The sequence below is a fragment of the Myripristis murdjan genome, chromosome 12, assembly GCF_902150065.1.
Source record: "Myripristis murdjan chromosome 12, fMyrMur1.1, whole genome shotgun sequence".
NCBI lineage: Eukaryota > Metazoa > Chordata > Actinopteri > Holocentriformes > Holocentridae > Myripristis > Myripristis murdjan.
Genome location: NC_043991.1, coordinates 7,870,044 through 7,895,645, shown reverse-complemented (window position 1 = coordinate 7,895,645; position 25,602 = coordinate 7,870,044). Strand labels below are relative to the sequence as shown.

Here is a 25,602-nt window from a genome sequence, read left to right as displayed (position 1 = left end):
TAAACTACACAAAATAGTATTTTATTTTTACAAATAGAGTTTTGCTATAATACAGTGATACACCTCACATACAGTAAAAGCACTGATTATGAAATTCATGTGGACACAAAAGGAAGACATTTAAAACAACACAAATTATTGTCATTTATACTCATCAGGAATCATAATAGTTTGAAACAGGATTTTTTTTTTTTTTAATTAAATCCCAATGAAGATAGAAGTAGCTGGTGCAATATGTCTTTCAATAAGTTTGGCTAAAACTGAATCGTCACAGAACAGCATCACACTTCACGACGTGCAAATACATGTGAATGCATCAGCGCATAAACTGGCATTTCTCCTCCTTCAGTCCTGTGAAACCGGAAAGATCCCGGAACAGTTCTCTATAAATATAGTTCGATCTGAAAACAGCAAACAAACAAACAAACAAACAAACAAACAAAACGTTTCTTCCATACTGAATCATGTAAATAGAATCGGTCTTTCAAAGAGCCAGCCTCTGAGAGATGTGAACATGTCACAGAAGATCAGAAAATCAAACAGCACACATGCACTTCAAAGCAAGAGCAAAGAAAAGTGGTTGGATGAACTAAAATTTGAGGCACAAATGTTCCCGACCACCGTCACTGTTCTTAAATTAGCAGCAAAGTGTACAACAACAGGACAAGAAGCAGCTCCATAGTGTTATGTATTAACCCGCTGGCACAGTGGTCTTATCTTACATAAACACAGCCTATAACCCCATTTATTTTTGATGGGATTTCTGCAGAGGAACGATGCATTTACTAATCAATGTAAACTGCCATGTTTTGCTTGACTCAAAGCTACATTATGCAATGCTGCAAAATATGCACATAGCGATGTATACATGATGGAGAGTGGCACGACCAGTGTGTCTCGCACTAACACTGCTGTGATGTCCCGAGGTCTAAAATGTGTAACCGTGCACACTTTTGTTCATATGTCTCTGCACCAAAGTCACCAAGTCAAATGTGCATGGTGAGTTAATCGACCCTGATTCTTGCTGCGATTTCACTTTCCGAATATGTAGCCAAAAGTGTCCATCGGCAGCAGAATAAGTGCCGTGTTTTGTTGTGAAGCTGATGGCTGGGAGGTTAAAGGCCTTTATCTTCTAGGTGTGCAGTTGCTCTGGAGGGGCACCCCATGGTCATTTTTCTTCACTAGAAAAAAGAGAGAGGGATTTTTTTCTTTGTCATTAAGCACAACAGGTGGAAAATAATTGATATGGGAACTATTTTGTACTAAGACTTCATGTATTTCTTTATAAGGATGAGGACAGTACTGTATCACTTATACTTTATAGTTTGTATTTGGTCAGTGCAGTGGATATTCAACAAATGCTTCATGTATAACCTTAATTTCTTTTAATGACCGAAGCTCACGCATTGCTTCATAACTTTAGCAAAAAAAAAAAAAAAAAAAAACATTGTCATGCTTGTTTGAATTAGTAGAAAAGAATGTGCTGTTAAGCCAAGGAGAAAACTAAAAACTAGTGTTTTGACCATGCTTTACTGTATTTTATCTCAGCAAAACTAACATCCTTATAGTTGCATATGAACTATATTATTTGGGGGGTCAGCAGTTAAAAATAGCTTGAAATACACAGAGAAAAACTGCAGTAGAAGTTAGTGTTAGCTGCAAACTGGAGGGCATGGCATCTATCAGGGCAGCTAGTCAGGAATTAGTGTCATAGCTGAAGTCAGAGGACAAATGAAGGTTATCAAATAAATGCGTGGCCTAGATTTACCTTCTCGTGGCCCTTACTAGTTTATGAATCCTGACGAGTCCTGTCAGAGTCTTTGAGATTAGATTAACCACGATGTCTGCAGGCTTACCACAAAGCCTTAGTAGCATTGCTTAGTACGGGCTTGAAGAACAGCGTCAGAGGCCTGAATGAATGAGGATTTTGTGGTTATGTAAGAGAAGTGCCACAGCAAAAGGGCCCTACGGTTTCTCCGGCTGACACAGAAGTAAGAACTGTGTGGAAGCAGAAGGAGTGGGATGCAGTTGAGAAGGCTGAGTCATTGCTGAGTCACAGCGTAGCTGCCGGGGCAAATGGGACCTGAAAGCAGCCAACACCAAGCAATCCGAGAATAAGCTGCATGCAAGGATAAGTGAGGACAGACAACAAGCAGCAAGGAGGTGGACAGGAAGATGTAAGCAGGTAATGGACCGTTAAATCTCTCGGTGAAAGGTTTGGCAGGCCGAGCATCAGAGTACCAAGTTCATGATTCATTCATTGTCCTCCTTGTGCAGGGTTACGTCCGAGTCATCGCAATGTCCCATATGCCTCTGCTGACGAATGATGAAGCATGCCAACTGATCCTATCAAACTGGACAGTGGGTTGCTTTTGTTGGTGATGCAACCCTGTGGTGAAATCTGCAGAAACATCACCTACTGTTCATGGCACAAGCGCAGAAAAGCATGCCACTGTTTCTTTTTAAATGTGTGTATATGTGCGTGTGTGTGTGTATGTATGGGGGTAGATGGGAGACGACGTGAACATCAAAAGACTGACAAGCTGATGGCTGACCTTTAAAAGCAGTTCAAATAGCCAGAAACCATCACAGCGGCCACACATAGGTCAGACACTGTGCTGCTCTCTGACACACAAAGACAAGTGGGGGATGTTTTCACTGATGACTGGAATTGGGGGGGAATCGGGAAACAAAAGCCACCAAGAGGAAGACGACCAACGAAAACATGGATGAGTGGATGAGGGCCACAGACAGCGGTGGCATGCAGAACGATTCACATACAGGTCTCTCTGCAGGGCTACCAGTCAGTCTCCCGTGCACCTCAAGCACAAGACAAAGTCCATCAAAACCACCATAAGGTTTGCAGAGAGGCCTCGAGATACTTGACCAACAAGAGGAACGATCTACGGACGTCGCTTGCTACTCAGACACAAGACGAGCGCTTATCAACTCCAGCTGGGTCGCCTGGGCGAGACTGTCTGATGCTGAAAATGTACAAGACATCCAGTGACACCGAGTTACCAAGGTACATCAGAAGATGCACCGTATGCATAATAAACAGCTGGCTCACTAAACATGCTGAGCCCAATTCAAGCAGCGTGTTGCTGGTGTGATAACAATAACATATCATGATGACGATAATCCGAATTTCACTTGACTAAATCCTCAGCGAGATCAGAAAAAGTCGTAAAAGCAGGCTGAAAATCGCTAAAAATACGATACAATAGTGTAAACACAGCAACATTCTCATGCACGTGTGCAATGTTGCGATTTCTGCAGCTATAATTATAATTTAAAAAACTACAAAATGAATAAATATAGTAGTAACGGAGCAGTAGTTTTGAGCAGATTATTAACTTTAGACAATGTAAGAGAGAAAGCTATCCATACTGATTATATAAAGTAATTCATACCAAGTAGACGTCCAGTTCGGAGTCTGACCCGCTTCTGCTGAGGGGGGGCAGGGTGTCGTCCAGAGCAATCGTGGAACTTGAGGCACGCCGGTCTTCACTGTGGAGGAGCATACGAGTCATAATTAGCAGCAATTAAGGTAATCAACACTGTAACTATGTATGAGAATTTGTTTGTGGAATGCAGTTGCCTAAGTTGAGAATATTGTTTGTAAAGAAAAAGGATCCAGGATAAAAATTCAAATGAATATGGAGCAAATATTATATATGATGCCTCCAAATGCAATGTCAGCAAGAGCAATGTATTGCTACAAACAAAACCTTGTAGATCCAGTTTTATGATTTTCATGTTTTTACTTGTATTGGAGACTGATATGTTCATTCATAGGTTTTATGACCTTAGGTTTTATTCAGATCCTATGGTGGAACTTCAAATGCTTTAGCCTCAGTTTAACCCTCCTGTTATGCTCAAATTTACGAACATCTTGTATGTTTGGGGTCAATTTGACCTCAGCAGTTTAAACCTCCACAAAATTATTATAATTGTAATTGTTACCTAAGTTTGTGTGTCATGTACTTTATGTTTCTTTGTTGACAACCTAAATAGCCCTTTAAATAAAACATAACCCCCCTCCCACCCCCACTTATACATCCAGTATTTCTATTACGCAACTATGGAAAAATCATAAAATCTCACTGATTGACCTAAAATTGGAAAGAAATATTAGTTTTTAGTGTTTTAATTATTTCTAAGTATAGATTTTTGTTATTTATAACCGATGCGTTACAAAGTGTGTACAGGACATTGAAAACATGTCATCATGTGAATTTCATGTTTACCTGGTAGTACCCATTACATTAGGAGAAGTCATTAAATATGAAGCAAAAAAAAAAAAAAAATGATGTTACTCATTTATTTAGAGACGTTAAAAATTGAATGAGGTCAAATTGACCCCAAACATAATAGGAGAGTTAAAAGCAAAGTTATATTTCAAAATGTTAGAAAAACTGACAAGGGTTTGATCTGACGACTGAAGACACGCTACCTGTTTCCAAGGTCTGCTTCATCTTTTTTGCTGGACTCAAAAGACACAGAGTGACTCAGCTCAGCAGATCTCGGGACGAGGTCTGGGTGCTTGGAGGAACTAAACACTGTTGTAAAAAGCAGATCCTGCGTCAATCAAAAGACCATAACATGTGGCAAACGATGGAGTAACATTTTGAATTTATATTGCAGACGTCATTACAGATAACTGACTTGAACACCAGCTAACTGCCTTTAAAAATGAGTCATTATCTCAAGAGGAACAACCTGAACGATTAACCCCTTGAACTCTGGTTTTCAAAGTTATATTTTTTTTTTCATACTTTATTACAACAGCACATGCATGGTCTGTATCTGTTGGTTGAAACGCTTCACTGACGTCAATTCACACTTACACTGAGTGAAATATTCACACCCAGGATGCCATTTATAGCTGCACCATTTCACCATATAGAAAATATCTACATCTCTTGTGCATCATGATGCTAATCTTCACATAATGGTAAATATACTGTTGCACTATTTAGAAGTTGTTCTGGAGAAACAGCATCTGCAAAATGCCTAAAATAAGTTTTTTTCCCCCTTTAATCGTACATTTTGCATCCAGGTTGTCCATGCTCTGCGTCTTCTTTTCCTCCTTCTGCTCCTCCTTCAGAGGGGACAGGAACTCCTGAGAGGAAGACTTTAATACATGCAGGGATCCCCTCTTCCTCTTTGAAGATGCTCCTCTCAAAGCTGAGCAAAAGAGAGGGAGAGAGAGAGAGAGAGAGAGAGAGAGAATAACTCACTAAATCTGACGACACATTAGCACTACCCACCTCATGCAGGAGTTACGTTAGGGGCAACTTACGATGAATCTTTTTGAATACAGTCGAGCCCATGAACTTCAGAAATCTGTCTGCATAGAAACATGGCCTGTGAACCGACACTGTGTCCTGAAAAAAAAGAGAGATCACAATGGGTATCACTCACTAACACACACATACACACACTCACACACATTACACACACAGTGACATACCCCGTCATGTACGAGGGCTTTCCAGGAATGCTCCATCTTTTTGATGAACCTGAGAAAACAACATAACATCATAAATTCATGAATAGTACACATCACTCATGAACTGTTTTAATTACTTGTGCACATATGATTCACTTAATTGATAAGGGACTGGCTGCCCCCACGCTCCAGGCCATGTGATGAAGTGCAAACATGTCTCATTTCAATTCACACTGGAGAAAAAAATGCCTGCATGTTCTCTAAAATTAAAACAAAAAACAAAAACAAAAACCATGCCACACATCTTACCTGTATGACTGCAGGATATCAATTATTCCTAAAAAGATGAGCAACTTCTCATCTTTGTGTTTGGCAGGGATCCCACCCATTCTGAAAAAAAGATGAGAAAGGTACAGTTTTAGAGTTTCGAGTAATAGTGTCTACTCGGTACAGTGTGTGAGTGTGTACACAGATGTGCACATGAGCGAGCGGGATTATGCATGACAAGAGAAGATGAAAGAGAGATAAACAAAGACAGGCTTTGTGAAAAAAAAGACTTCAAAATGCGAGAATCATTTCAATCTGCATCTTAAAGCTGTCACATCTGCACTTTCAGGGGTATTAAAAATATTTTACTTTGAAACACTGTGAATTCATTTGGAAACCATCCACAAACCATCCAAGGTGTGTTAACAGTCATCATTGTTGGTTGTAAAAACACCACTGTGAAACATTTTCAAACAACATTAAGGCTGATGTTTTGAGAAAGCATAAGAATGTGCTCTTTGCAGTGTTTATTTTTCCTTGTTGCAGGTCCTACAAAGCCAACAAGAGTTTACCCTGTCAACAAAAAGAGAAAGAAACGGTGTGCAAAAGTTTTCTCACGTGTCATCATCAGCCACTGGTTCAGGGTCCTTGACGCTGCCCTGGATGGACTCCAGGGCCGTCGAGTAGAGGACTTTCCCTCCTCTTCTGCTGTCACCTCGACATCCTCTGCCCAGCTTCTTCTGGTCCAGCACGTGGATCCCCAGCAGGAGACTGTAGTCCATGATCTTGAAGCTCTCCAGGACCTGACAGAGACATAAACAGTCAAATTAAATCAGTGTAGTGTCTTATATGTCACTACACGATCACCATGATCCTCAGGGGGAAATAAAAGGTCAACTGCAGATGTCAAATAGAAGTGATAAATATCACCTGAAAGCTGGGAATCTGAAGATTGATTTGAGATGCTGCTCAGCACTGTGCGTCAAGTTATTACAGCCATAAAGTTGTGATAAACACTGTGTTTTGTTTTGTTTTTTTTTACTTAAATTGAATAAGGGCTAGAACATTATCATGGGAGCAGCAATTTGTGGGTTGATACCATTTGTTATACAGATTTTGGTGCAAAATTTAACCATTTTTGACTACTTGAGAAATTCATAAAAATGGCCAAAATACCTCCAAAATACTACATTAGGACACCAAGACGTTGGGGAACACCACAGAACAATTCATGCTGTGATTTCGTGTCAAAAACTTTCGGCATTTGGAGATTTCTGGAAGAATTGCATTTTTCGGCAATTGGATGGTGGGCAATCTGTTCTGGAAATTGCTCAGACACTGACAATAAAAGGTCTCTTATTATCCTAGAGGTCACAATGGGTCATTTTATACAGTGACGTCAAGTTTCAAAAAATAATATCACAACAAATGGCTCCTATGGGGGCTAACATCATCACACATGAATAAAAGTGGACACACTGAATCCACAAGAGTCTCAGCTTTCCAGTCAAACCCAATTTATGCAACTCCGAGACTGTTTAGGCCCCAGTCTGCACAAATACACCATTTAAGAATAGGAGAAAATAGCACATTAGTAATGCATGCAAAAAACTGCTGTGGGAAGTTTAGGGGGTTAAAAGAAAATGGGCAGCAACATGGAATTGATACTGTGATGGACTAGAGACTACAACAAAGAAGGTACTGTGGTCGGCATTGCTCCTGTGCTAGCTTTGTTAGTGTACCAGCAAAAAGTTCGCCAACCTCGTAAAATGACTCCTTGGACTGCATCATTAGACTTTCAGCCATTGCAACTTGAAAGGCTTGAAAGCTAAGTGGCTGGCGGCTTAGACTACCGATCCCACATTAATCCCACCAAGTCAAAAATCATCTGTAACCATGATAACACTGCCAGTTGGCACTGTGTAACCTGACACCATGATCAATATTATAACTGGGTATCGGCTTAAATGGATGTGACATGTGAATGGTGAAAATATTCATAAATAGTAAACATGTCTAAAACAAGCTCACAGGTGACCTCAGGTGGCAGTAAAATGGGCTAAATCTGGATCTGCAAATTAAGCATACAGTACAACATCAGCCTCAATCCCCCCCTGACTAAATGCTGATGTCATGTAGCAACTCCTGTAAACAAAAAAGCCTTTCCATCCCACTGAGTTACCTAATACTCAAACCGAGGGCATGCCACGGCCCGATAACAGCACATTACGCCCAGATCGGCTATTTTCTGCTTCTGGGTCCAGTTCATAAGCCGGGTAATATGAGTCAGGTGCTCTGCTCTGCTGGAGGTAATCCTGGATGAGGAGGCCACTGTTATTTCCCACTAATCAAATAACAGGCAGGCACTAACGAGGTCACGAGCGGGACGGAGGGAAGGGGGCTCGGCTGATGGAGAAGGGCTGTCATGCTTACATAATTTTATTAGAGGGCAGAGGTGTGCAGGGTTCACCAGCAGAATCCAGTTCTGCTGGTGAATCCAGGATCCAGAATCCAGGCTGCGTCAAAAAGACAGATTAAAGCCTAATGTGATGCCTGAGTAGTTTTATTCCAAATAACTTAATGGGTTGCTATTTTGACATTATGCCACGGTGGTCTAAAATACAGCATGCTTTCACAAATAAAAACCACAGTGCAGGCGAGGTGACGCGGATTTTTATATAGATATTGTGCCAAAATATTAAAGATGATTATTGGTGCTTTCACGGGGTATTTACGCATGATGTGGATATGATGACCAGGGTATTTTGGACTAACAAGTTCAGACATGTGCGTCATTTTGCTTTAATGCTGTCTTTCAAACAAGGAAAAGACAACAATTATGCTATATCACAATATCACAGTATCCAAAATTTCAAATCATATGTAGTTTCATTCATATTGCCCAGTTGCACCTGCAGATTTGTTTAAACATGTTTTATAGACACCCTGTGATACCGGATTGGATCATTTTGGCCATTCCAATTTTGATCAGAAATTTGTTGCTGACAGAGAAATAATGATGCTCCCTGGCAAAGACAAATGTCTGAAATATCTGCTAACATCATGCAAAACAAAGAAAAACTGCACTTTATCTATCTCCGACATGAACGTACCCGACAGTCTCTCTGCAGGGTCTTCATCAGGGCGTTGTAGGTGTCGGCATCAAAGTGCAGGCCGTCGTGCATCTCCTGGAAGTCCAGGTCTTTGAACGTGGGCGAGGACTTGGCGCGCTCTTTGCGTGAGGCGCGGCGCTTGTAGGTGGATCCCTTCAGGTCGTACTTGTAGTGCATCTTCATGGCGCGCGGCAGCACGTTGTTCATCACCACCACGCGGATGTTGACGCCGCTGCACTGGATGCAGTAAAGGCCGTAAAACTTGGGCAGCAATGTTCTTGGGTTCTGGTTCAGGTTCTGAAATAATAAGAATTAGCAGAAAAAAAAACAGATATGATTGATGGGAAACAAAATATAGCTAATGATTTTGCTTTTGAACGTTTCATGTAAAAGAATAAATACTATCAACATTAGAGTTGTGCAAAAAAAAATCAATACAGCTGAGTATTACAATATTAGTTTTTGCAAAGCTGCATTTTTTCTCTTGCCCAGTGATTTTCCACTGGTGGGTCACAGGCACGCAAATGCTTTCTGTGCAAAACATAAAATGAAGAAATAAATAAATTAAAGTAATTTTGAAATACGAAAATACGAAAATGAAATACAATATCCATAGCACAGGCTCTTAAAAATGTGTCTTTTAAAATTAAAATAAATAAAAATATTTTTATTTACAGAACAAAAGTAAAATAACAACAAAGGAAATAAAAACATAAAACTGAAAAGAAAAATAATAAATTATTAAAACCTTTGAAACATAAAAAAAAAACAAATACTTTGAAATTAGCCATCAAAAAGCAAAAAAAAAAAACAACAACAACTATAGAGCATTTCAATGCATATATTTGTTCTTTAGATGAGGGTTTGTGTTTAAATATTTTTGGAAAGAAATAATAAAGGGAATTTCATTTATCTTTCATAGCAGAATAAAAACAGCACATGCTCAAGCCCCTTGTATCAATATCTAACCTCATTTCCATAAGACGCCACGACATCTACAAAGTGAACTGTGAACTGTGCCTGGTGCTAATTCTGTTTTAGTGAACTGGAATGGTAACTTTGAATTAAATTGTTTCGAGTCAGCTTGTCACCTTATTTATCATATAATATGTTGCATATATTATTATTCTACCTGGCTTTTATGCCAGAAGCTGTATTTAAAACACATTTTCAGTCAGCTCTGTTGAGTATTGCAGTGTATCGTGATAACAATACCATGCCCTAGTCAATATAGTTGAAGCTGATATGGATATTATGCTTTAAAGTTTCAATATTCAGCCCAACAATGTGAGCAGAGCGAACCTAAAAATCATTCTGGGGCAAAGTAAAGTCATAAAAGTCATTAAAGTCATAGATTAATTATAGTTATTAATTTGGCTTCTTACCACGGAGTTAAACTTGTGAGTCAAACCTCTTTTATTTACATTTAAGTCCTGAATTTTAAAAAATTTAATTAAGAATTTTGAGCTAACAATTTCACGTTTTTTTTAATATTTATTTTTTATTTTTTTTTTTTCAAAAAGCTTTACAGTGCATTAGCTATTGCAAGCCAAAGTGATAAAGACCATAAGCTTGTACTGTTGCATCACTTTCAGTTTAGCTCAGCTGCCACTGTGCTGCCAAGGCACACAGATCCGGGGCATTAATCCCGAATTAGTCAATTTAACGTCACCATTTTTTCATGCCTGCTGGATTTTGCCAGCCATGCAGGCCTGTATATGTTTAATAAACAGTGGCAACTTGTGCTCTGACTTTCATGACTGTATCTCTTCACAATTTCCCCGATGTGACTCAAATTGCACATCATATTAAGCGATCTGCAGCTGCAGAACACATTAGAAAATGACACCACCACTGGCACCCTGCTCATATTTCTGGCTGAGGCTTGAGATAGAGGCTTAGTACCAGATGAAATCCCTGTAGCTCCAGTGCTGGTGACTTTCTTTCAAAATGTACAGACGAGCAAACTGTTTATGAGTTGCGGAAGTTTTTTAGTCACTTTAAGTTCCTATGAAATGACCTGACATGACTTCTACTTTCTGTAAAACAGTATTGTAAAGTGTGACATCATCCTGCACTAGTGGGTGTACATTCAAATTTCAACCAATAAAACCTCCACAAATCTTTAAACATCCTCTCTCAACCCCCATCCACCAAATATCTTATTGGGTTAGGCTTAGGGTTTGGTTTGTCCTGTTGGTTTGCACTTGTGAATGAACCTTCCCTGCACCATGTCCTGCCCAACCATCCTGTTTCAACAGGAAATACATCAAGTCAAGAGAGTAAGAGTCCATTTCACGGGGCCCTAATCTAAAAAATACACTTGTTATCAGCCTAGAAGGAAGCCCGTCTTTCTTCATTCCTGATAAACTGACAGTTTTTAACATACAAGGTTTTCATCTGTCAGCAGCGATGTACATACACACAATATCTCCGAGTTGCATGTATGTCTGCAGCTGCTATTGACAAGCGGATGTACTGGTACTGATGAAAGGTCAACAGCATTGTGTTTGCACTGGAGGGAGAGGCTCACCATGTAGTAACCAGGAAGCAGTTTCTGCAGGAACTCGGCCTCTTTGTGCTGCACGGTCTTGATGATGAACTCGTCGTCGCTGGTAAGGTAGAACCAGGAGCTGCTGGCGCCGGGGTTGGACAACTCGATCAAAGGCTCATTGCAGATGGAGTACTGCAAGTCAAACAGCGGAAAACAGGCTTCATGGAACAACGTTTTGCAACAAAATCAACTGAAATTCTCATCAGATGGTGCTGATTCACAATGACAGGCATTTTTGATTGTGTAATCTCATTATTAGTCACAGTGTGCGTATTTATGTATGTGCATGTCACTATATTATTTATTTAACTCCTTTTTTCTGCTTTATTTGGCAGAAATAATAGTAGACAACCACCAGGGCGCCCCCGTATGTGTCAGTACTGTCCTTGCGAGATGCGCCCCAACACTGACCAGATAGTCGTCCGGTTTGATGCCAAACAGCTCCCTGAAGTAGCGAAAGGCCAGAGGTGCGTAGGTTTTCAGGCGGAAATCTGGGAAATGGTGCGCTGGAGTCAGGTTGCTTCCCTCACTGGAGACCAAAGCAAAACAACAACAAAAAAAAATTTGAACAGAAGAGAAACAGCAACGTACAATGAGAAAAATGGTTACCTTTGCACGACTGTTTAGTGACTGCTGGCAAAACAATATCTGTTAAAAATATAGCCATTTACCATGAAAATCACTCTGAATATGTGCATTAAATGAAAGCCAAAAGCAGAAATGTGTGTAAACCAGCAGGTACCTGGGTAGGAAGACACTCTCCACCACAGAGAAGTCCTGCATGAGAACGTCTCTGTCTGGTTTGGAGCTGAGGTTGCCCACGGCATAGCCAATGCCCAGCTGGATGGCACCTTTCAGTGCAGCCGCTGTGGGCTGCAACCACAAACAGCAAAACAAATAAGCTCTGATATGACCTCTGACGAAAGAGAAACCAACTCTCATTAAAGTAAAACATTCAAACTATCAGCTGTCTTAAGACTGCTGAACACTGAATTCTGACATTTCTGAGGATAGACAGTTCTTTAATTTTGAAACACTGAATAAGAGAATTCAGGCAACTTTTTAAAATCCTCTATAGTTTTGGAGTTAAACATTTTTTTACAGAAAGAGACACTCATGATCCAGCATTTTCTGATGCAGACGTGATAGCTGGCATTACTGTGTAATTAATCAAGAGACCTCTGGTTCTCTGGTTTTGGTAAGTCTGGAAACACAAAACCACAACCACGGCTTCTGGATCCACAGTGCCACATCATTACTATGGACCAAACCAAGCTCGTTTCAATGCACGGTTGATTTCTCGCTGTTAACATTATGCAACAAAATTGTATTAATGTGCAAAATATAATACTGACAACACTTTCTCTTGCTGAAGTTATTTTCAGTGCCACAGCAATTTTGTGACTGCTGAAAATGTGAGCCTGTATAGTTTTAACACAGTTTGCAGTGTAACAGACTGCCTTTTTTTTTTTTTTTTTTTTTTCTGGGACAGAGAAACCATGGTGAGAATTAGAAGGCGACACTAGAAGGTGCAAAAACTGGCAACTTTAGTGAAGATATCTCTTCTACTGGTATTTTTGAATCACACTGTGCAGTTTGGCGATGAAAATGAAGTTACTTTTAACAGCAAAAGAAGTTAACAGAAATCATTATAAAAAAAAAAAAAAAAGCAATAACAAAATTAAGCAAATTACAGTAAGTACTTTGGTACCACTGATGTAGTAATTTTATACTAGACATGCCATTTTCATTAACTAGACGCTGCAGTGATTAATATATAATTTTTTTAATCATTCCTAATTTTTCAGAAAAATTAATAAAAAATAAAATCCTCTGATGATCAAACTGGACTGATCTGGTCAAGTCCAGGATTTCTCCTCAGTTAAACTGCACTGCAGTCAAATCTCTGTGTAAGCCCGACGCTGAGGCTGATCCAGCTAATCGCGTCGTTCACCAGCTCTCTGCCTCCTCCATCACCAGATACCACCGTTACATAACGCAGCCGGGAAACAAGAAACGTGCAGCTGCAGTTTAGGTCTCTTTTTCCTCCTCCAGCCTAAATTTTGTGGAATCATTTCTCCAGTGAAGGACTCCCATGTCCGTTGCACCCTTGAAACCTTTTTAAACCTCACAGAATAATATAAAAAATACATGGAACTCAGTGAGAAAACAAAAGCCTTTTCTTCCTTTTCCTCCTTCCGTCTACATTTTTTTTCCATCTGAATTTTGGTAAAAGAGCTGAGGGAAGGAAAAGCAGGTAAAAGTCCCATTGTATTGCAGTATAATAACCATTACGTCCAGTTTGACCACTGATGTACAAATGGAGGGTTGTCAGTATCCCATTATCAGCCTTTTATTATTATCCCATTATCCCAAAGCAATTTATTTAGTCTTATGCTTGAATAAATTTCAATAAATCTTCATCTTGACATCAGCAAGCCTTTTCTAATAGTACATGTACCTTTTATTCCCAAATGGGGAAGATCTTGCTATTGTACATCTTTTATAGAGCAATAAATAAATAAATAAAACTGAAATGATTTTTCTGATGGTGGCTGGTTGAATGACGGCTTACCTTTTTGTAGTCTTTTGAGGTTTTGGTTCCCCCTCCTGCACTGTCCATAGTTGTGGTTGACATCTTTTTGGACAGAGAGAATTGAATTAAAGGAAGTGGTAGATGTTGTTCCTCTGACTGTGGCCTGTAGATGAAGTGCTGGCTGAGTTCCTTTTCCCTCAACGATGAATTAAAAATGCAGTTGTTTACCTTGACTCGATTCTACTGAAACCGCATATCCCAGTCACGCAGCGTCCTACAGAGAAGATGGAGAGAAGTTAGGCAGTGAAGGAACAATGGAAAGCACATCTGAGTGGGTGAGAAGTAAATAGCTCGAGGTGTATCAGCATCTCATCCACACAAGCAGAGAGTAACACAATCCCTTCCACTCTTAATTCTCCAGAAAGGTTTAACAGTTTGTTCGTCTAGTTTACATTTCCTCTGTACCTTTCAGGCCGGGGCACCTCTGTGCTCTGGGACCCTTTGGTGGCTGTGTGGGTCTTTAACTCAAACTCCTCCAACAGGATGCCTTGCTCCAACCCTTGATCCCAACTAAGACGGATTGGAAAACTATTACATACCAAATCTCCCCCCTTTTAGAACATTCCACAGGGAGAAATGCTTTCTCACTTATGTACTGTATTCATCCCGGCACAATTAATCATCTGACATCCGCATTGTACTTGTAATATTCACCTGATCACTGCATAGTGTTAATGTTATGTTGATGTGTACACATGTCTATTGGGCTATGCCAAGCTGAAACCAGTTACTTATCTGGAACAATAGTGCTTGTTGAACTTGGAAATGGCAGCACAAACAGTATTAGTAGTGAGAACACAAAATAAATGAATACTTTGTTAAGGTACCTGTGCTGTCAAAAATTATTGTGACCTTATTAACGAGTGATGAAACAAATTAAGTGGAAAAATGTTCACTTGGGTTACTTTGTAATGACATGCAGCTGAGCTGGTTAAATGTACACTCCTTCCACATGAGTGTATGAAAAATGTAGTTTACACTTCTAATAAAAAATATATATATTTACATAAACCTATAAAGTTATCACTGTCCTGCCCTGCAAATGTTCATTCTGGGTGGGAAAGCTGTCCGTGTGCTATGCACTGCTGTGTACTACCACCAACTTACAGTGGAATATAGGAATATGTACTGTAAACTTTTTAGTAGTCAGTGTGTCGCAATATCATCAAGACAAATTCCTGTGCATTTAATGTACTGATTTAAATAATTTTGATTCCATACGGCTGCTGGTTGAACTTGTTTCAGGATGTGGTGGTTTGGTCTGACAACCCAGCAACTCCAGGAAGAAAACTGTTTCATAAGAGAGAAGGCTTGAGACAAGAAAAGTTTCTTCTCTCTCAATGATCTCTCTTGCAGAGTTGCTGAGTGGAGGCCTAGGGGACCAAAAGCCAGAGTCCAATATGTTTATGATTTCTTTTCATAACAGTTAATAGGTTAGTATACTAATTGGGGTTAATTATACAGTCTGTTTCCGGAGTTCACCTCAGGATTTCTGTGCTCTGCTCTGCATATGACATAACAGTCGGGCTGCAGCACAACGTGGTCAAAAACGTGCTCGGTTTAACGGTCCCAAGTGCATTAGTTCGCCTTCTGCTGGGGTAAAGAGATTAGGTGGACGGCTTCCCGATCAAAACAATGACGCAAAACAAGTTCTTGGCGAGTCGGACTGCTGAGTAAGAATAAAAGATCAAATGCGAGAGTGGTGAAGTGCGTATGTGAAAGTTGCAGTTGTGTGTCGCTGTGCAGGCCATGGATTAGAGGTTCAGTTCCCACCAGGGCCACCCGTAATAAAGAGGGGTATTATGATTTTGTACCGAAACTGAAAACTCTTGCACTCTAAGGTTCAGTGCACCATATGTATGTGGTGGACTGGGTTTTTCTTAGTTTTTATCATTATTACAGCTCTTGCACATGAGGGGTTTTCTTCATACAGCGTAACTTTACAGCAAAGATATTCGTAATGCAGACCGTCTAACCATGCCTTTGATTAATAATAGTATCAGGCCCAATAAATGAGCTCTCTATGAATTACGTGCAATGAGATTCTGCTGCTGCAGTGCACAACCTTTCCAGAACATTGGCCCAATCCCATTTTCTGTGTTTAAGTTAAAAAGAAAGAACTTGACTTCTGAGGCAGTTAAAAAATGTGATACAGATCAAACCATGACTATTTTTTAAAATAAACAAGATACCAAATGATCCATGAAAAGGCTGAACGGTTACACCCCCAACAGTAAACATGCATGTACACAGGGAACAGCAGTCATGTTCTCTTGGCATATATTTATGTTAAAAATTAGATGCCTCTTTTGAGAATTGGGGGAAAACCTGTATGCAAATAGGCTTCATCTGCTCTGCTACAACCCAACTGTTTACAGAGGATCAACCTGTGAAAGCCTACAGGTTTTCAGTCCAGCTCAACTGTACATCAGGTGATTTCACTGACACACCTTCAGCCAGAGCAGAAGAGCTAATCCATGAAATATCAGGCGGTGTCGGCGTCGTGTTTGCCTCCAACAAAAGCCTGCATACGCTCGAAGGTTTGATGCCTCTGTAGGGCCAAATAGCTGAGATGGCAGTAAAGCAGAGAGGTTTGTGTTTAGAGGAGAGCAAAAAATGATGCAATTTAATCCTCACGCTGGAACAAGTGGCATGCAGGATTGTGGTGTAGGTAGCTGCAGTACTGGGAAGAACCAGAACGAATATACCTGAGTGGAAGCTCGAGAAACAGCCCCTCATTTTGATTCTTAGTCTTTCTGAATACCTCGATAATGTTGTCAGCTACACTGTGACTTGCTCTTGCATTTGCAATATAAATGCTATACAGTGAGGCACGCTTAACCATGGTGCAACTGTAAATCCAGCTTCAGCTCCATGCAGGTTGGTTGTTATGGAGTCCTGCAGGGGAGCCATCCAATGAAAATCAAGAATTAGGCTTGCATCATGGTTTGGGTTGTTAAGGGTGAGTTTGCACCAGTGGAAGTTTTCATTTGCATTTTGCACCTAATTGTATGCAAGTTGCATCGTTTAAAACCTGCAGATTATGTTTTTATAATTCATTTGTTTGCATGAAAACTGCAAACAAGCTGTTAACACGCCTGCTGTGTGGACACTTTACTCCTTAGGCCAATGTCAGATAATACCAATTTTACAAACTACGCTTTTGGTATTGACAATAGACTAAATTCAAACAGGAACTATGAGTAGTTAATGATTGATACACAACAGCCTGACAGTCTTAAGGCTTATTTGCATGACTGTAAACACTGACATCCCGTTCCACCTCATTACTGACAGAGATAATACTTTCGCTGACGCTTAAGGGAAGTCGAGTTGATTTCCTCTTGTGGTAGAAATCATCAAGTCATCTTCCTGACACACAAAGCGCAGCTGTACGTGTCAAAAAAAAAAAAAAAAAAAGACTGACAGTGAACGAGGCTTCAGCACATAGGTCTACAAATAGCCTAAGCGGCAAACACACACACATAAACCGGCACATAGGAATACGAAAAAAACAACCCTGGTAATAAACGTGTCCGCGCTCGGGGCTTTGTGAGAGGATGCGACGGCAGGTGGCACTATAATCCAGCGCACACAGGTGGATTCAAGAGTGAGAATAAAGTTCAAGGTTAAAAATAAGGCTCGTTAGAGTAGAAACGCTTACCTTGGCCAGACACCGAAGGTCAGCACCAGGTAGACAAAGAGCGACGCGCGGTGATGGAAAACTCTCTCGGCGGCGCGGTGACTTTTAGCAAAATGCGCCAGCAGCAAGGAGGACTGCGGCTCAGCATCCTCACCACTTCCTCTCTCTCTCTCTCTCTCTCTCTCTCTCTCTCTCTCTCTCTCTCTCTCTCTCTCTCTCACTCTCTCTCCGCCTACCTGTGGGCTGCTGCCTTGGTCCCTGTCCTATATTTAGTTGCACTTTGAGTTGCTGCCCGCCTTGAGTTGTTTGTTTCTTTATTTATTTATTTGTTGCAATGGATTATTATTATTTTTTTTTTTTTTTTTAAGCCTGTCAGCCTTCTCGTACAAACCTGCTGCTGCTCTGTTGCCTCTGCCTCACACCGGAGTAAAATCCAAGTAAAAAGGCCCATGAACAGTTAATATGATAAACTTTATGTTGTACAGTGAACAAATCTCATTAGGCTACATGATTTCTATTATTGTAACACAGTGAGTTAATTAAAAGGAGAAGGCCTAAAATACAAGAAGCACAACAAAGTAACAATGTGCATGATAATGTATGGCGTCACAGTAGATAGCATGAGGTGCTGATCTTGCATTGTGGCAGGAAGGTGCAGCTGCAAATTCCCCTGCAAGCTGACCAGAACAAATGTCTTCTCCAGTAGTGGCTCAAACTAGTTCATAGCATTTGTGCACTCAAGAAAATTTGCCTTTTATTTATTGAATTTGGAAAGGAACTCTGCACTTACTTGCTTATATTTTGGACATATGGAAAAAAAATCTTGTTCCACATTGGAGACAAACCCTTTTTTCTTCTTCTCACCACTATTTCTAATGATTGTCTGTCTCAGCTGCAGGTTTATTATCACTAGATAGCATCTGTGCAGCTTTTGTGCAGTTTTTTTTTTTTTTTTTTTTTTTTATTATTATCTTTATTCTCATTATTAGTTGGGCTCAAAATGATGCCAGTAATTAATGCATTGTAATTTATGTATGTATTGAGTTTTATTTTATTTATTTTTTTTTTTCACTATAGAAAATATCTCAATGTTACCTACTTGATTTTCATATGAGAATAGGGTCATTTTCATATCCTCAGTTATCACTTTGAGGATTCTGTGCTTGTGATGTGGCAGATACTTAACTAAATTTAATTAGGAGGGGAGGTTGTCCTCGTTCTGCCCTCCATCTGTGGTTCAGACAGTTTCAGTAAATGCTGATGCTTTTTTTTTTTTTTTTTTTTTTTTTTTTTTCAAACCTTACAGCGTACCTGAAGTGTTTTTCTTTAGGCTAATCAATGAACCACTTGAGTAATAACTTCAGTAATGATGACATTTTTATGTTAAATCTTTACTGAGAGCCCTAGAAATCCAATTTTCTGTTGAATGTTCCCTTTAGTAGCTTACAAAAAAAAAAAAAAAAAAAAAATCTGTATTGTACCACATGGAGTTCCTGTATCTACTGGTTGCAACGATTCACTGAAGCATTGAGAAAAAACATCCAAACTCAAGATGCGGTTGTTCAGTGGGTGCACCACATATCTTGTGCATCATTTCCTCCACATCTCCCAATCTCAAACCCACCCATGGGAACAGCCGAGCAGAAGAGGTTTATTTTGATAGTCAAAATGTTTAATCAATGGATGCATCATCTCACTTCCTCAGAGAGGGATCAGTTCAATAATGATGTGGAATTTTTAAAGTAAAATCTTTATTGCGCAATTTAATTTGTACGTGAATAATATACATTGTCTGAGTGTTATACATACTGGGCCTGCTGATGCTGATTCTCTCTCTCTCCCTCTCGCTCTCTTTCTTCTTCATCCTCTCTGTCTCTCTGTCTCTCTGTCTCTCTGTCTCTCTCTCTCTCTCTCTCTCTCTCTCTCTCTCTCTCTCTCTCTCTCCTCTAAGTGGGCCAAAGTTCGAGCTGTTTGAGTTTTGTTTGGGAACACCAGAGGGGACAGACTGTCGGCCCTTTGGCCGCCAAGACGTTGACTTGAGGCCATCAGATAGCACCTCAGTCCTCAAAGATTCAACACACAACCTTTGCCACATTTGGCAGGATGACAGCTGGGCGCATGCAGACTATGCTAATTTGGGTATGAGGAGGACTTGGAGTTACACATCCTCAGCACAATGCTGTACCTGAGTCTGCAGGGTTTTCATTTGGCTCACAGGGGAGAGCAAGGCACTAACACTGTCAGGGTTTGAGGTTCAATTCCCACTGAGCTTCCTCATAACAACAACGTCATGATAAAACAAGACCTAGTGGCCTCTGTTTTCGCCTGTGACCCTTCAAATGAAGCGATGCCTACATGCATATGCAGGGTTCAAGTAAAGAATGAATCTCTCTTTTGAGGTTGTTGAATCGGTTTACTTGCAGGAGGAGGCCTGTAAGTGCAAAACAATCCATTATTTCATGAGGGAAAAAGCCAAAAATAAAATAGACAAAAATAATAAACTGGTTTCAAAGATCTTTTTCTATTCCAAAATAAACTTGAGACCCATTGGGGTGTCCCAAACCTCAGATAGAGAACCACTGATCAAAGAACATTTTTTTTTTTTTTTTTTTTTAATTTTTTAAAGGTGTTTTCATTGTTTTATGTTATGTCCAACCACATGCCATGCCATGTTATTTTAGGTTATGTTATGTCTGTCACTGCGTGTATAAACAACTTATGATTCTGGTAATGCATTATTCCTGTTAGAGGATTACCAGGAGTACTTTAGAGCATATAAAAGTGCATTTTTAAGATCAAAATGACAGATAATTTTAAAGACCAAGCTGCAGCATAGCTCAGCTTTAAAATCCTAATCTTAATCCTTATAAATAGTTGAGTTTGTGTGTTTTCAGGTGGCATATCAGACTCACCAGTGCTAAGTAATATCATTGCAGCTAAGTAAATGGTCCAAAAATAGTGTTAAGTCTGGAGTCTGCAGCTGTCCAGAATCATTTTTTTTATGAGTGTGTTTATTTGGGTGTGTAAGGGGAATATCTTCACAAGGCTTTTCAATATCATCAACCACAACATTGTTCAAGACAGAGCCACAACACGGCAGGGTGACTCTCACCAGCTTTGCAAATATGTCTTGTTAACACACACACTCATGACATTTTTTTTTTTTTTTTTTAACTTGGGCACATGTTAAAAGCACTAATTACCGTAATACAGAATATTTCGTAATTGACAGATATGCTTTGCACTATCTAGACACACATTTGTTGAATGTGACACATACTTAAATGAGTGTGAGAGCAACATTACGCTTGTCATGGCCATCATAAATTCATTTCAAGTGTAGATGAAGTAGATCTGTTTTGCATCCGCGTGTTGATGCAGCTGCACTCTTGACAGACAACGGACACAGCCAGAGTCAGAATCTGCCCTCAACCCTGCTGGGACGCTTTCCCCCCTCTGATACTGGACACCTGAAACACACAAATACAGACACTCACAACAATGCATTGTGTTTAGAAACCATACATCATGCAACCTAATAGAATGCAGCTGGAATATTCAGCATGCAAATAACCATCCACACAATATACAATAATAATACAATAATACCAATTTTAAATGGCCCTATTGCTGTAAATAAGCTCAACAGGTCAGATGAGGTAAGGTGAAACCTTGATAAAGTCCCTGATGAAACTGGGTCATTGCAACAGCAGTAAAAGTGCATGAAGCAACAAAACTGGAATATAAATAACAAAATAGCAAAACAAGATGTATTACTTTACATAAACAACAGCTTCAGCACTTCAGCATTCAGTTATGTTTCCTTTATTTTATATATTTACATGTGTCTACAGCTGTGACACGCAGAGAATGTGCATTACCCACTCCTTGTGGTAGCACAGTGTTTACTGAAAGGTGACATTGTGCAAGATGCATGCACTGTAAAAGGGAAGCTACTGAACGAATGGTAGTCTTTGCACTGCAGAGCTATTTCCCTAAAAATGCGTCACTGTAAGTGTTGCATTACGTAAACAAGTCACTCAAAATGGTAGCACAGTGTCCAGCATATAAACTAACATAATTACATGAGTAAGAAGAGGAATAACAGAAATGTGAAAATGCAAAGCCAGAACCACAGGCTATGAATGTCTGTCTGTTTATATGTAAATGCATAATGCATACGTCTGTACAAGTACCTCTTTTGTGAATGCATAAATGAATGAATGAATGCATGAATGAATGAATGACTGCATGAATGTGTAAGGGTGTGACTGAATAATGTGAAGCCAAGAACAAATGAATAGAGCTAAGATCAAAAATATGAACACAAAATAATATGAAACATCAGAAACAAAAAAGGTTGTATCCGAATAAGGTATTTACAGGACAGAATATGTTCAAGAAAATGGGGTTTAGATGTCGTTATAAGACTATAATTCCAATAATAAAAATCACTAGCATCATAATGACATACTTTATTGATTTCTATGAGAACATTTTCTTGCGCTTGTTCCTATTCAGAGAGATCAGAGCTCATGGTAAGCTGTAAAACGCCTCTCCTGTGTCTTGCTCAGTGACGCTTCGGCAGTGGATGCTTGCTGGCACACAAGCCAAATCCTCTGATCTCTCTCTTTAACCACGAGGTGAGCCGGCGGCCCTCATAGGTGTTATGTTTTCAAAATTGAGTATATCTTATTTTGGAATGACCTCTTCAGTCATATCAGAGTGTGAGATTCGAGCATCGAAACTGAAAGCACCATACCTGTTTTTCCAGGTGTTCAATGTGCTGCAGACGTCTGTCAATCATTCTCTCTCGGGCTGTAACCTCTGAGGCCAAGCTGGCGAGCCGTCTCGCCTGCTTATCCACAATAACCTGTCACATGTCGGCGATATCAAAGTCCAGAGCATTCAAGTTAGTCCAAGAGACAGACAGCTGTCCTTCAGATCAGATAATGTTGCACATTATCACAGTAAGAATTTCCCAGTTTTGGATCAGCAAAGTAAATCTATCTATCTATGTCTACATACAGCTATATCCAGGGGCGCCGTATATGGGGGAAAAGTTAAGACAATTCCAAGGGCCCTTGCCTGACAGGGGCCCCAAAAAATAGGTAAAAACTAATATAAAATTATTAAACCATCATCGAGTATATATATATATATATATATATATATATATATATATATATATATATATATATATATATATATATATATGTATTTTTTATTTTTTTTTTTATGGGGCCCAAAATTCCTGGCGGTGCCCCTGGCTATATCAGACTAAAAAAATGTATATTCATTTTTATTTGAAAGTTTAATTTGCTACTTCAAGTTTGATCATTGTTGATTTTGACACTGACTGGTCCGCTTTGTCCTTGCTGTTGTGTGTGTAATCTGTTTGTTTTCTGTTGTCGCCTGTCTATTGTTTAGTCTATCTCATTATTGACTGGCTAATTTTAGATTTTGGTTATTATCTGTAAAGTCCTTTGAGACTTGTTTTTGATGATAACAGGTTACATGAATAAATGAACTTGAAGTCTTGTCAATGTGTGTATGTGATCAAACGTGGGTAGACTGTTTTTAACCACAAAATCAAATAAAACTATCACACAAATCAAGACAGTATACCAAAAGGAAATTATAAACACCAAATCCATAGGTGTGAGTCTTTGTAGAAATGCAGGCATGTCACATTTTCTATTCAGTAGAACTTCCTTATGATATATTGGATCACAGTAATCCACTGCTGGTCTCTCCCTACACTTCCTTCTACAGCCACAGCCCACTTTTATTGCACTTTCCAGTCAGAGCGACTCTGATTCTGCTACCGTACTGTCATGTCAGAAAAATGCAAATACAAATGAGTCACCGTTAACACTGTTTTTAAATATCAAAAGACTCCAGGATGCCATCACTATGATCTTGAGGACAAATGAATCTCTATTTCATCTATTTATCATGGAAGAAGAGTGAAATGAGAGACGTGGTGATGCTTCATTCTGATGCTCTTCATCAGAGAAGTCATATTTTATTCAAACATGTGGTTTGCACAGCTGTACATACTGTAAGTGCAGCTCACCTTCATAAGGCTCATGTTAAGCTGTGTTTGACTCCCTGACGCCGGCTCTGACACACTCATCACTCTCTGGAGGATTTGGCTCATCCTGAGCTCCATGGCTCCCTGCTCTGCCACCAGATCCCTAAGCCCCCTCTGCAGGTCCTGGACCACCCTCTCCAGCCTGTCCCCCTTGGCACTCAGCATCTGTAGGTCCTTCCTCACCTGGCAAATGTTACATCACATTCTTTCACTATGTTTTAGGCAATGACATAATGCTCCTTTGATTAAATGCAGTGGAAATCAGTGGATTATGGGATACTGAACTTAAAAATGTATCCCTAGATTATCAGAGTGAAACTGATATTTCACTTAAGCAATGACATAATGTTCCTTTGATTAAATGCATTAAATCAGTGGATTATGGGACACTAAACTTAAAAGTGTATCCGTAGATTATCAAAGTGAAACTGATATTTCAAGCTACTGGTAATAATTTGTTGGCGTAATCTCACCAAGAGCCAAAAATGGAAAGTTGGCTGCATGAAATGCTATAGGCCTGTGGATTAGACATCTGAAAAAAAAGTGCAGACCTCATATGATTGGCTTTCTCAGTAGCTCAAAAAATGATTTTTATTCCTTTGTAAAATGTGGGCCCTTCAAAAAAAAGTTTGAAAAACACTGCATCAGTTCATTATGTGATTGTCAGTGATCCTTTCTTACCTGCCTGTGAGTCCTGCCTGCTTGTACACCCTGCTTATGAAGATTTTCCAGAGTCTTGGCAGCCCCGTCCAGCTCTGTTGTCACTTGCTCTACCTGCCTCCCCACACGCCCAGAGTTCTCCTCCACCCCCTGGAGCAGGTGACCCAGGCCCAGCGAGAGCATCTTCACGTGGGACATGGGAACCTGACCTGCCTCCTGTGTGGAGGAGTGTGTGGCAGGCGATGGAGTGTGGCGGGCCAGACAGAGGCCCACAAGCAAAATGGACAACTGTAGCACTCGGCTAACCTTCATAACCTGCAACTCTGGGATCCTCGGCTGTTCACCTTTGATGGACCAAGACTCAAAGTCCCTCTCTGTAACGTGGCTCAGGCGGGTCTAGATCTTAAGACAGGTCATATCAGATCTGTAGCCCTAGACGGCGGCTGCTTACGCTCAGAAGTTGCATGCCGTGTAGTTAAATCCACATCTGCCAGACCTCCAGTGTCCTGGATGTGCTTCAGATGTGTCCTGAGGAGGTGTGAAGCTCAGAGTGGTGAGGGACACGGAGATGAGGAGAGGGAGGAGAGCGGGACGGAGAAATGGGGGGGAGTTCCCAGACTCACAGACGCCTGCCTTGTATAAACTAAAAAAAATATAAATGTACCAGAGTTGTGCACCATTATTAATTACTTTATTATATTATAGTTAGATGGATGTAATTACTACACTTAAAACTTACTTGTTTATTTTTGATTATGCTCCACCACACATGTATAGACATAAATAAACCTTTGAATTTAGGGATTTATGAAAATAGGAACAGGAGCAACAGGTCCAATTTAAGAAGTGAGGCAATGTCTTTTACTGTGATAATGGCATAAATTTAACTAAATACTGCAAGTTTTACAGATATTAATATTCTGCTGAACTTTTTTTTTTCCTTCACAGTCAAGTTACTTTTACACATAAACGTAAAACAAGACAGCCATCTGCTGGCCATTTGAGGAGTTGCACACATCTCTCCCCTCTCCTGGGTTATAATATGTTTCTATATTGTTCTCTCTATAGCATCATAACTGTAACACAGAACTGATAGGTTTGTCAGACATGCATGCTTTTTCTCTCACCAACACCTGCTTGTCACTCTCACAGTTTCACAGATTGACACCTTGCTGCCCTGCACAGCTACAATCTGCTGTGTCTCTGCAGCTGATCAG

The 25,602-nt window shown here is 39.9% G+C and overlaps 2 protein-coding genes across 2 annotated transcripts; both read right to left on the bottom strand.

Moving 5' to 3' along the window:
* On the bottom strand, positions 1 to 17,766 carry pip5k1ba (phosphatidylinositol-4-phosphate 5-kinase, type I, beta a). The gene is made up of 15 exons (XM_030065750.1): positions 17,650 to 17,766; positions 14,154 to 14,199; positions 13,965 to 14,027; positions 12,132 to 12,262; positions 11,801 to 11,918; positions 11,369 to 11,521; positions 8,836 to 9,132; positions 6,341 to 6,525; positions 5,765 to 5,845; positions 5,477 to 5,525; positions 5,306 to 5,390; positions 5,050 to 5,190; positions 4,457 to 4,562; positions 3,414 to 3,510; positions 1 to 1,181 (listed from the first exon to the last, which is right to left on the bottom strand). Exons 3-15 carry the CDS (start codon positions 14,025 to 14,027, stop codon positions 1,179 to 1,181), a joined length of 1,509 nt encoding a protein of 502 aa, XP_029921610.1. The 5' UTR covers positions 14,154 to 14,199; positions 17,650 to 17,766; the 3' UTR covers positions 1 to 1,178.
* A 2,961-nt stretch (positions 17,767 to 20,727) lies between these two features.
* On the bottom strand, positions 20,728 to 24,912 carry LOC115369115 (uncharacterized). The gene is made up of 4 exons (XM_030065676.1): positions 24,407 to 24,912; positions 23,708 to 23,908; positions 22,391 to 22,501; positions 20,728 to 21,098 (listed from the first exon to the last, which is right to left on the bottom strand). The coding sequence occupies exons 1-4, from the start codon at positions 24,695 to 24,697 to the stop codon at positions 21,057 to 21,059; spliced, it is 645 nt and encodes a 214-aa protein (XP_029921536.1). The 5' UTR covers positions 24,698 to 24,912; the 3' UTR covers positions 20,728 to 21,056.
* Positions 24,913 to 25,602: the final 690 nt, after the last annotated feature.

Bases quoted from the DNA above. Each gene is read 5' to 3' on its own strand.
- pip5k1ba (XM_030065750.1), bottom strand. From the start codon at position 14,027: ATGTCAACCACAACTATGGACAGTGCAGGAGGGGGAACCAAAACCTCA. The intron at 9,133-11,368 runs GTGAGCCTCTCC...TTATTATTTCAG, and splicing joins TGCTTCCTGGTTACTACATG to AACCTGAACCAGAACCCAAG. The intron at 5,846-6,340 runs GTGAGAAAACTT...TCTTTTTTTCAG, and splicing joins CCAGTGGCTGATGATGACAC to AATGGGTGGGATCCCTGCCA.
- LOC115369115 (XM_030065676.1), bottom strand. From the start codon at position 24,697: ATGAAGGTTAGCCGAGTGCTACAGTTGTCCATTTTGCTTGTGGGCCTC. The intron at 23,909-24,406 runs GTAAGAAAGGAT...AACATTTGCCAG, and splicing joins CAGGCAGGACTCACAGGCAG to GTGAGGAAGGACCTACAGAT. The intron at 22,502-23,707 runs GTGAGCTGCACT...GACATGTGACAG, and splicing joins TTAACATGAGCCTTATGAAG to GTTATTGTGGATAAGCAGGC.